Source organism: Terrapene carolina, unplaced genomic scaffold (assembly GCF_002925995.2).
Source record: "Terrapene carolina triunguis isolate 2854851 unplaced genomic scaffold, T_m_triunguis-2.0 Scaffold42, whole genome shotgun sequence".
NCBI classification, from domain to species: domain Eukaryota; kingdom Metazoa; phylum Chordata; order Testudines; family Emydidae; genus Terrapene; species Terrapene triunguis.
Genome location: NW_020664393.1, coordinates 5,190,658 through 5,203,050, shown reverse-complemented (window position 1 = coordinate 5,203,050; position 12,393 = coordinate 5,190,658). Strand labels below are relative to the sequence as shown.

Here is a 12,393-nt window from a genome sequence, read left to right as displayed (position 1 = left end):
TTAGGAAAGAGAGGTTAGACAGTAAATATCATAATGCCACTATATAAATCCATGGTACTCCCCCAACTTGAATACTGTGTGCAGCTCTACTCAAAAAAAAAAAAAAAAGGTATATTTTAAAAGTGGAAAAGGTACAGAGAAAGGCAACAAAAATGATTAAGGGTATGGAACAGCTTCTGTATGAGGAGAGATTAAAAAGACTAGGACTTTTCAGCTTGGAAAAGAGACGACTAAAGAGAAATATAGTGGTCTATAAAATCAGGAAATTATGTGTAGAAAGAGAATGCGGAAATGTTATTTACCCCTTCACATAACAAGAACCATGGATCACCCAATGAAATCAATAGGTATCGGGTTTAAAACAAACAAAAGGAATTACTTCTCCACAGAACACACAGTCAACCTGTGGAACTCCTTGCCAGTGGCTGTTTTGAAGTCCAAAGCTGAAACTGGGTTCAAAAAAGAATTAGATCAATTCATGGAGAGTAGTTCCATTGATGGCTATTAGCCAAGATGGTCCAGGATGCAACCTCCCTCCTGCCCTGCTCAGGGTGTTCCTAAACTTCTGACTACCTGATGCTGGGACTGGGTGATGGAATGGATCACTTGATAATTACCCCGTTCTCTTCATTCCCTTTGAAGCAAATGTCATTGGCCACTGTCAGAAGACAGGATACTGGTCTGAGCCAGTATGGCCATTCTTATGTAGGGACCTGACTAGAAAGCCAGAAATTGGATCTCTGATCAAAAACTAGGTAGGTGACAATAATACAAAAAATAGAGTTCACTGAATCCCTCACTCCAGTACTTACAGAATACCGGAAGAACTTCAGCTGCAATTTAGCAATCAGAATCCAGTAGTTTAGTCTAGATGCCTCAGAAGACGTTGTTTCTTACTGTGTTAGATAGGGGTTCCTTTTCCTGTGGAGGTCAGAGCAATTATTTCAAAGGTGGGCTAATATGGAAGAAGGGGAAGAAAAAGTGGAGGCAAGGATGGTTGTAGTTGGCCCCTCTGCCCCTTTATTATTCCTGATGCAGCTTCTTTTCTGGGCTACCTTTTTGCTGCTACCCCACTGTAGCAGTGATAAAAGAGCCCTAGGGGATTCCCTCTCAGAAGTCAGTCAGCAGGGATCAGGGCTTATTCCTGATACCAAGAGTAGGGTCAGGGCCTCCCAAATCCCCTTCATCCTCCCCACCCTCAAGCAATTGATTCTTTTGAGGCTGAAGCTGATTTGGAGACTCACTTTTTTAACGGAGTGAGAGTTGGATAAAAGTGAGTCCTACTGTGCTTAAAAAAAGAGAACTTTCAAATGTTTATAAAAATTTAATATTGTACAAAGTATTGAAATAGTACCTGATATTGTCCTTCTAAACATTGTATCTGACTAAGTCAACTTGTGACAGATGGGTTCTTATTTCTTGTATTTCTTCAATTTTGAACAGGTTTTGTTAGATTTTTAGAAGGCTACTACATTGTGTTAATAACAAAAAGGAGAAAGATGGCAGATATTGGAGGGCATGCAATATACAAAATAGAAGATACAAATATGATCTACATTCCAAATGACACTGTACGAATCACTCATCCTGATGAAGCAAGGTAAATGTTGGTGGTAGACTGTGCTTTTACATAGCTTTTTTAAGTGATGAGGCAATATTGCAAACTAAGGTTCATAGACTCCTATCAGTTGCATACGCCGGAGGGGAGCAGTTTGTTAAACATTATGAGCTTGTTTCTCCAGTCCTTTATGCTAGCTTTATGCTGAAGTGACATTGGCTTAAATGGAGATAGACTGGTGTAATGAAATGGACAATCATGATGTAAGTTCAACTGAGTCTACCCAGAGGGGAAATGCAGCTGTGTCATGCCCCTTCATAGCTTCTGCCAACACCTCTAGGTTATTCATATGTCAGAGCTACAACTAAACAAGTGTGTGTGGCCTGGATGATTGTCAGAAGCCATCCACTCAACATTAGTTCATCTGGGAGCATGTCAACGCTAGTGCTGCTATATGCTGCTTAATATACTAGTTGTCTGAGTAGCATTAGGTCCCCTGTGATGTCTTGTAAACCTCATTGGAAAGGGTCACTTGCACTCCATCAAAAGGGTGGCATGGGTGGGGAGAAGATTCAGTGGCAACATGCCATCAAAACCAGCTGGAGTGTTGGTGTTTAAGCATGCAGGGCAGGTTCTGACTTGAGGCAAGGAGCATTATGCACTTATCAAGGTTCAGTGAAACTGGCTTCTCATAAACTGAGCATGTTTTCTGGTGAGTACTCCCATCCCATGATTTTTCATGCAGGAAGGAATGTGGCCCTCTGAGATTAGTAGTCATGAATAATATGTGAATATATCCCAGCTTCATTTTTGGCAGGAGTGGGCTAACTTATTTTTTTGCGGTCCCAAACAAATAATAGAGCATTTTCAGTCTTGTATAATGTGTGTGTTAACTAAAGGTCGCGCACGTCACCATAAACTAACTGCAGGCAATAGATCAAGCTAATGGTAACCCTTAAGTAAGTTTCCACATTAGAACACATTATAGTTATACAGAAGTAATACACATCAATACTGCTTGTTAGAAACTAACAGGGCACATGAATATAACATACATTATTAAACATCAACATGTTACCTAAATCATGATATAGAAGTACATAGTATTTTGTCTTATTGGAAGTTCAGTTAATTTTAACTTTTCCTACATAGTGATATGACTGTCCTTGAGACCTAGAGAACTTTTAGGTGTACAGCAGGTTGCAACAGAAGGAATGGTTTCTTTGTTTGGGTGACAGCACTAAATCCTGCAGTTCTTACTTCTTTATCAATTGGAGTTTCAGTTTTGCTTGGCTAAACACTGCAGTATTTGACCCACAGTGTATATAAAGAGACGATGAAATTGCAACAGATGGATCCACAGTGGTCTAAAATAACAATATAAAACCTTTGTGAGACACAAGTTTCAAACAATGGATAAATATAGTCTAGAATAATATCAGATTTATCCAAGCCAGATTTTCCAGTGTTCCAGCAGAATTGCAATGATTGATACAATACTGCAAAATAGAGAATTGTAGTAATAAAGACAAGGGGAACAGCTGATGACAATGAGTAGACTTTTGCATATCTTGATCAGGGTGTTCCTCAAACTGATTATTCAGTGTCTCACTTTGTGCACGTTGAAGAGAAGTTGCTGTTTGAATAATTTTTTTCCCTTTATCTGTGTTACTCTATTTAGATATCTACGAATCTTTCAAAATGTGGACCTGTCTAGCAATTTTTATTTTAGGTAAGTGTTTAACAACAGTTACTGATTATTGTAATCTCAATTTTTAGCAGATATCTTAAAATCTTGGCTTTAATTTTGTTGGTAGCTTAGCACAGTTTTGTGTAGTTGGATTTCAAGTTTTACCTGGAAGTGCCTTGTAATCGATAATGTTAAAGGCCATTAACTGAATTTTTTGTAGTACAACTCTTTAAAACTCTTCATTGTTCGATTGTTTAAATGCACAAATGATTTTTCTTTTCAAATTTAGTTTTGTTTTATGGTGACAGCCTTAAAGACCAAAGTGTTCTCTCTAGCCACAGAAAAGGAACAATATGGTCTGCAAAAGCTTTCCACACTGACATACCAATATCCCACAACTCTTCCGTGACTTTGTTTGCATTCAATACAGACTGATAAGCAGACTTTTCCCTTCCCCTTATAAAGTAAAACATATGGCAATAAATGAAGAGCCAAGGATTTTCATGCTTTCCAGACAGAGGGCAGAGTTCTTTTCGGCTCACCATCATCTTCACAAGAATCAGATGAGAGGCGAGACTCCTATTCAATTTTTACTTTTCCTAGTATTTTTCGTTCTCAATCTCATTTTTCAGAAATAAAGCTTTTTCAGTTCAGGAGCAAAGAAAAGAGAGGTACCATGTGGACTCTTCAGGCCTTGTATCTGGGGGTGTCTGGTTCCTATTTGATCATTCCATATACCCCTTTGTTTGACCCACATTAATGCTACTTCATTTTGCTGTGTCTAGTCCTAGCTGCTCCTAGATATGAGAGAAATTCTGGAGTAGCAGAAAAGCAGGGAAGAGATAATGGTACAGTCAGGCAGCTGTTTGAGGACTAGAGAATTGTGTTGCAGAAAACAAAGCAAAGAGGGTGCATGTGTGTGACGAGATCCCCGGAGTACAACCTGTAACTGTGGGACTGCTGTGCCCCCTTAATTCTCCAGCCTGGGTTGTCTCTCTCAATGCTTTGTCAGTGACAAGCAACAAACCCCTCCAGGTGCTGTTATCACTCAGCCACCAGCATGCAGAGTCACACCCAGCTAAGTTGCATGAATACTCTCATGAACTATACACAGGGAAACACCAGCAGATCTCCCAAGCCCCCAGCTTGGCACCCCATAAGTATACCGTCTTGCACTGCTTAAGACCTTCTCTTGAACAATGCAAACTTATTAATTAATTCACCACCTCATCAAAGGAAAGTGGACATGCCCCAGTCTTTGTAACCTGAGCAGATTCCCTAAGCATTTCAGACAAACTCACTGGTTAAGATAAAACATTAAAATAAGTTTATTGACTACAGAAAGATAGATTTTAAGTGATTATAAGTGGTAAGAATAAAAGGTCAAAGATAGTTACCAAAGAAAATAAAAAGTAAACACGCAGTCTAAATCGTAAACCTTATTAGAGTAAGCAGTATTTGGATCAAGCAGTTTTTCTCACCCCACTGGATGCTGCAGATAGGTTACAGTCCTTGATACACAGGCTTTCTCCTCAGTTCAAGTCTGTCTTCCGAGCATTCTTGTTGCCTTAAGCATAGGTGGGGGTGGAGAAAGGTAAAAGCATGATACCACTGTCCCTTATTTTATACCCTCAATCCATGTGCCTGGAAAATACTACCCAGACATTTCCTGGTGGGCATTGCTGAGTCAGAGTTGAGCAATGCCCAGTGTGTGATGCTTGCGCAACTTTTACAGAATTGCAAATCCCTTGTTTACAACTTCCTGCTGGTCAGTGGCTGGTGGTGATCCTTCAACACCCGCCCAGGTGTTAGTCTCCTCCTTCGTTGTTGTCACAGGAGAACCAGCAGTGGGAGACTCCCAAACTCTCAACATATTTCAATAACAACCATACAGCAAAATCTCATAACTTCATACACACATTTTGACACAACAATGGGTTTCAGCAGATCATGACCTTTCCTATGATATCTTACATGGCATGCTTTGTATGAAATATCACAACCATCTATGAATGATGAATAAGGGGGTTACAGATTGACACTGTACCTCAAAGCAGCAATGTGTATTTTACATCCTCCAGTCATTTTAAAGAGATTTACGTTCGTTTTTCAGAGCTGAGTTTTTATAAAGGTGAAATATGCCACAGGTTGATGTAATGTTTTTCACAATATGACATGGGAAAGGTTGTTCACAACATAAAAAAACAAAAAGCTCTCCTTTTGACAATTATGTTCACAATTGCATTATTTGCCAACCCCCCTCCCTAAAATGCACTCCCCCTTCCCCTCAACATTTTCGTTAAATTAATGTCTGAAGGTTATTAGTGTCTGTGACGTTCCCCTCTGGTGTTATCTGGACCAGTGATCTGATAGGTCACTCCAATCCTTGACTCTGGGAGCCAGCCTTACCCTGCTCTGCTGTGAGAACCCCCATTCCTGGGCTGTTCATGCACAGCCTCTGGCATGTAAGCTGCACCCAGCTACTTGAAACCAAATGACTATAGCCAATAACTCCAGTCCCAAACACAATCCTAGGAATCTCCATCTTGCAGTGTCCAGTTATTCCTGGTGGACACTGCAAGCTTATATGAGTTGGTCAGTTTAACAAAGAAATTGATATTTTACAGGCTTGTTATCCCAAGGGGAGTCTCTGACACACTTCAAACCAAACGCACTGCTTCAGGTAGAATAAAACAGATTTATTAACTACAAAGGTAAATTTTAAGTGATTATAAGTCAAAGCATAACAAGTCAGAATGGTTACCAAAATAAAATAAAATATAAGCACGCAGTCTAAACTCTCAACCCTATTAGACTGGGCAGCAACTAGATTAAGCAGTTTTTCTCACCCCACTGGATATTGCAGTCCTTAATATACAGGTTTGTTTGTTCCTTAAACCTGGGCCGATCTCCTGTGTTGGAGTTGTCTTCTTCTCAGTGTCTTGGTTGCTTGCAGCATAAGTGGGGGCAGGAGAAGGGCCCAGTATGTGTCCACTCTGTCTGTTTTATACCCTCAGTCCATGTGCTTGTAGAACACAAGTCCAGGCATGTCTGTGGGGCATTGCTGAGTCTCTCCAAGCAAGGTTGAGCAATTCCCCTGGTGTGGTCTCATGCAGGTGAGACATTACATGGTAGCTTCCTTGCTGGACAATGGCTGTTGATGGGTTGTTTGACACCCCGCCCGGGCTTTGGTTACTTTCCTTGCTGTTGCCTCTAGGGAGCTAAGACCTGGCTGATTCCCCAACTTACAGCATGCTTTAGTAACCACCATACAACACAATTCTCATAACTTCATATGCATTAATGATAAACATATATGGATAAAGAAATGACTTTCAGCAGATCATAACCTTTCCCCTGATACCTTACAAGGCATGCTTATATGTAAGATTACAATTCTATGAAAATGAGGAATATGGGGGTTACAGTACGCTCCCCCACGATATAGAATATCACAGTGTCATACCATGTTCTTGGTCTCGTTCTTTTGCAGCAAAATTGTTCTAGCTTTATGAAAATAGGTATTCTGGTATTGTCACCCTAATCCAAAACAAAGTGCTGATGGTTCAGAGCAGTGGTTCTCAACCCGTGGGCCACTTGCGGCCCAATCACCACACAGCTGCAGCCCACATGACATCCTCAGGGCCATACAGGTAGTATATATATATTGTGTGGATGCGACCCACATAACACATAAAGAGCTGCAGATGCGGCCCACAATGGTAAATAGGTTGAGAACAACTGGTTCAGAATCACTGCAATGTTAGTTTTCTGCATGTACTGGTAAACTTTGTTGAGAATCTTGACCAGAATTCCTCAGTCATTAGAAAGCTAGCTGCTGTAAGGGAAAAAAAAAATGGTATAACTTCAGTTCCAACAGACAAGGATCCAAAGGCAAAGTGGAAGAACACTCTGGGCAGAACTTGTAGAAGAATCTCACTAAAAGAGTCAGTCATACACAAAATTGCCTATAAAAAAGGCAAAAAGGGAGGTTTGCAGCTCTAAGAGCTATCAGGCTGTGCTTTTTGGTGAGGCCAGAACTGGTAAGCAACACCAACCTCTTCAAATCAGTATGCTAAAGAGTAAAATAAAAGTGTATGTTTTAATTCATTCTTTAGTTGTAATTAATTAATTAACTAAAACTCACTGGAAGACCTCAGATCCTAAAACCTCCAGTGTCACCTAAAACGGGTAGCTTAGGTTTCTGTTTCAGTCCCACTGGTTGTATTTCTGCTTTAGAAGTATTTGCAACTTGGTTTGAAGTCCCTCTCAGAAAGGGAAATCTAGTGGCTTAAAAAATTATTTTGTTCTCCTTAAAATATGACTATAATTAAATATGGAACACTATCACTTTAAGCATGGGATATGGGTCCTGTGACTTTTTAGCATGGTGGGACTGAAAACTTTTTGCTAATTTCTCAGCAATCACCATCCTGGATGTGGTTAGTAGAACTTATTTCCTACATTTGCCTTTGAAGTGTTAGCTTTGTTTTATGTTTAGGAACATAGGAATTGCCATACCTAATCGGAGCAGTAGTCCATCTAATTCAGTCTCATGTTTCCAGCAGTGGTCAGTACCAGATGGCTCAGAGGAAGCTGAATGAAACCCTGTGAAAGAAAATCATTAAAAAAAATATAAATAAATAAAAAGCCTGTTCAAGAACAGGCAATGGTCAAACAAGCACCAGAAGAAACTTTCTCTATGTGCAGGTTATTTAAAATAACTTAGGAGACATACTTCCTGCTGCTGTTTTGGGTTCCCTCCTGACTTAGCAGTGAGGACCATTATCTCCAAGAGGTTTGGCTTTAGGAAATCTTCTTAGTGAATACAATTGCAGCAGAAAATTTAGAAAGGTACATTTTGGAAAATGTACCTTTGAAAAACCATGAAATCTAAAGAATCAGTACATTTTAATTTATCTTTCAATATTTTAGAAAGAAAAATAACTCCAAGAGGTGCTACTTGTTTACAATCAGTGTGTTCAGAACTAACTTTTATAGGCAACATGCTACTTAAAATAAATGGTCAAGACCACCGTGACCCCCTGGGGCTAAGTTTGGTTGCTAGCCGAAGTTCGGTTGGGTCCACAACATCCACACTGCTATTTTTAGTGCACTAGCTTGAACCAAGCTAGCACAAATCTATCTACGCAGGCTGGGAAGCTCACTCCCAGGTGCAGTAAGGCAAAACCTAATAGGTCTGTGCAATGTAAGAAGAAATATTAGGCAAGGTGGAGAGAGGTCATGTTTAAAGGGTATTTCTCTCATAAGGAAGAGAGATTTCTGTTTATTGGATGGACAGCTGAATGGGTGGTGCAGTAGGGGTGAATGTGGGGAAGTGCTTCATCCACATTCTGAAATATGCTGTATCATGATAGCAATGGGATGCGGTTTGAGCAATTAACCTCTTGAATTCTGGGTGGTGACATTCTGAGTCTCTAAGAGGGTCAGGAGCCTAAGTGATAGAAAGCGTATAGTTTAGCCTTGAGATCTGAATTCTCATTCAGATTCTCTAAATTGGGGTTTTTCTGAAAGATTTTTGTGAGCTTCAGAACTGAAATTGAAGCTGATACTTATCTGGATTTGTCTTCTCGTGATTTAGCTGTGTAGGGCTGCCAGCATCTGCCATTGACTCTACATAGTATCAGTGTGTTTTACAGAAGCTTTTTGGGTTCATTTGAGAAGTTTGCCAGTGACGAACAACGTTGTGCCAACAATGAAAAAGAGTGAGAATATGGAGGTGGGGGGAAGAGGGGGAAGTGGCCTGCCTAGAGTGTGATGTGACAAAATTAGACGATTGACAGCCAGCTCCTGAAAAAATATAGGGTGGCAAAATTAGATGGTTTTCAACAGTAACAAACAATTGAAAATAGTGATGCAAAATGTACTTATCCTTAACAATCACTAGTGTGAAGGCATTAACCAGGAAGCTCAATACAAATTACAAAGTGATATGATTATTGATGAAAAACTTGCATATGTCTTCTTTTCCCTTCTCCTTTTACACTGGCTTCTCTTAATGATAAATATGTGCTACCAAGACAACCCAGGCAAAAATTATCTTTCCAAACTAGGCTGAATTCCTGTGCGCTTGAGCTATTGCTCAATTCACACAGAGGGTCAGCTGGTCTGGACTTATATATGGGCTCTTCCCCCCTCCTCTTGTAGTCTCCCCCCTTCCTTGGATATTCCTTAATAGCTGTTGATGTTCTCCCAGCACCACTGGAGGCCATTTTTCTGTGCAGTCCTCACTCCCTTTATTTTTAGGGTCCAATCTGTTAGATATCAGGCCTTGGTTACTTTCTGCTGGTCTTCACACTGCAACTTTAAAATACCAGTAGCACTCTTCAGTGGGACACCAGGTGCACTCACACACACAGTCCCAATGTAAGCCAATTTTCAGTTTGCAGCACTAAGACCAGCAGAAAGGCAGAAGGTTCCGAAGGTTCCATGCTAAGTTCCTAAGAGGTAGAAGGGAAAAGAAAGCAGATCTCCAGGTGCAAGAGTAACTAAAGGAGGAACAAGGAGTGTTGTCCATTTAAAATGGACATTAGTTAAATAGATCAGTCAGGATCATTTTTTCATTCTCTCCCCTATATTTCCTTTTTCTGTTTATATCTATTTTTTCCTCTCTGCTGTCCCCCATAGAGGGAGTAGGGGGAGAAGCAAAGGACCATTCATACACTCCTGCTTCTGTGGCACAACTTTCCCTTCCACCCATCCATGTGCTGTGTGCAAGGATTTGGGGCAAGTGGTTGATCCAGAGACTGTATTGGCTTTTAATTGCTGAACGTATATTATGATGACTGTTCACTGTATTTTCTGTTCAGGCTAAACTATAATCATGTTCATGTTATTTCACATTTGCGGGTAGTGTTTGCGGGATTAATAATCATTTATTTTGTTTGTTTGATTGTTTGGGATGGTAGGTCAGGAGGGGTATATGTCTCTCATAATAGTGGGACTTGTGTAGCTGGGACCAAGAGACTCTGGCAAACTGCCTGGAGTCTGTCTCAGTTGTGGCTTTAGCTTTCTTGGTAATGTGGACATGTGTTGTGGGCCAGACAGCATCTCTGGCTTGGTAGCCATTCTGACCTTGGACTCGTCTATTCAGGACGAAGAGTGTCTCATGTCCAGGCTGAGTGGCTGTAGTCACTCTTTGCTGCAGAGAAATGTTCAATCTCTTTTTTTTGTTTACTTTGTTTTTTGTTTATTAAAGTTTCAGCCATTGTGCTATAAACTATTCATTAGCTTGTAATGTGTTGTTTGCAGGATCCCCTGTGCAAGCTACCATTCTGTAATTACAGTATGTTCATCTATTTTCATTGTCATTTGCTGTTTTATGCAAAATAGTCTACACTGCATTAAATAACAATACATGCAGAAAGGAAGGGTTTTCAGAAGTATTCCATGCTCCCATAATTTTTACTGAATTTTAATCTTGGTTTCAGCTACAGCTATGATCTGTCACACTCTCTGCAATATAATCTTACCATCCTGAGAATGCCACTTGAGATATTAAAAACTGAAACAATTCAGACTCGACAGGAGAGCTTTGATATCTTTGAAGATGAGGGACTTGCAGCACAAGGTGGAAGTGGTAAGTGTATTTTAGACATACTGAATTAATACTAATATAGTTAATGACAAATGCAGTTAGAACTATTTTTCACTTCAGCCTACCTTGCAGAAACATCCAGCTTTTTTAATTGATCAGTGCAGTCTCATAACAGTCCTCAGTTAATAAAAGATTACATGAAGTGCCAATTACAGATATTTGAATATGAGCAATGTAATTTCTAGAGATGATTAATCATTTATTTTGGTAATTTACATTGTAGCTAAGGGAGATAATTGAGCATGCTGACATTTTTCAGCAATTGATTATTCAGCTCACTCAATAGGTATGAATTTACAAATGAAGCAGTAATCAATTTTCAGTGAAGTATAAATAGTGCTAATAGATTTTGTCTTGTTTAATGTTGGTAAATATTGATGACAAAGAAATTGTATATTACCACCAACTTAAACCATTAGGCTCTACAAGGGACTCCGAACAAAACACGCATTAATTTAAACTGCAACCAAAGGCTTCCATTGTGGATCTGACAAACACAGCAGATTTAAAGGGATATTAATCAAAATTTAATAGTTAAAATGTGTGTTCATGTCTGATTTCTCCTGTTTTTCTGTGCCTCTTCCACTCCCTCCCCCACAGAAACACTTGAAAGTTGTTTTATTTTAGGTGGGTTACTTGGTTTCTTTCTTTCTCTAATACTTCATGTTAATCATTTTTAGCAGAGCATCATCAACAAAGTTGGATTGTAATTTTTTTTTTTTTTTTTTGCTGTATCTGTTTAGTGTTGTAGAAATATGCGAAACCACATCAATGAACATACAGTTTATAACTTTGGTCCTTTCCCATTTTTCTGAAAAAAGTATAATGTTTTTCAAAGTGAAAGAGATGATAGCGGTTCCCATGAAGTCCATTAGGGACTTTCTGTTGCTATTGATTTTACATGGAAAGCATTCATATACTAAAATGATGGGTGGCAGTATAAAAATCTTAGATGCTTAACTTTAAACATGTGCTTAAATCCATCCCTGTTCAGCAAGTCCTGCAGCACATAATTAAGTGGTTTCCTGAATTGGGGCCAAGCACAATCAAATTAAAAGCCTCAGTTACAGTGTGTTTAAAAATGAAATTATCAAACATGGTTGAGCTCTTTTTTTATTATTGTTGATGCATTTTCATTTTAACTTTTTAGGTGTATTTGGGATTTGCAGTGAACCATATAAAAAGTACGTGTGGAATGGTCAACTGCTGGACATAGTAAAAAACACTGTTCATCATGACTGGCTGTTATATGTTATTCATGGATTTTGTGGGCAGTCCAGTATCCTTTTTACTATAAGATTACAAATATTGGTTTATTGCATTTAAAAGTTTGTGTATGGACAGAAATTCATAGGACAAAAGTTTAATTACTGCATCAGTTGTTACTAAACTATTTAAAAGGATTTTCACATGTATTATGACAGTCATTTAATTAGTTTTGCATTATTTTGCCAGATTTTAAAAACATAGGATCTAAAAAAAGATATAAAATTGGAAAGATAATGTCCTTACTGTGTCTATAAAAGA

At 39.1% G+C, this 12,393-nt stretch overlaps 1 protein-coding gene across 1 annotated transcript in view; it reads left to right on the top strand.

The window, feature by feature from the left end:
• Window positions 1-12,393, top strand: part of FIG4 (FIG4 phosphoinositide 5-phosphatase) — a 150,585-nt gene that overhangs the window by 27,752 nt on the left and 110,440 nt on the right. Inside the window, exons 4-7 of the mRNA XM_024194288.3 lie at window positions 1,444-1,600; window positions 3,240-3,290; window positions 10,700-10,848; window positions 12,017-12,145. Of these exons, the coding sequence (XP_024050056.1) occupies window positions 1,444-1,600; window positions 3,240-3,290; window positions 10,700-10,848; window positions 12,017-12,145 (486 nt within the window). The remainder of the gene's footprint in view (window positions 1-1,443; window positions 1,601-3,239; window positions 3,291-10,699; window positions 10,849-12,016; window positions 12,146-12,393) is intronic.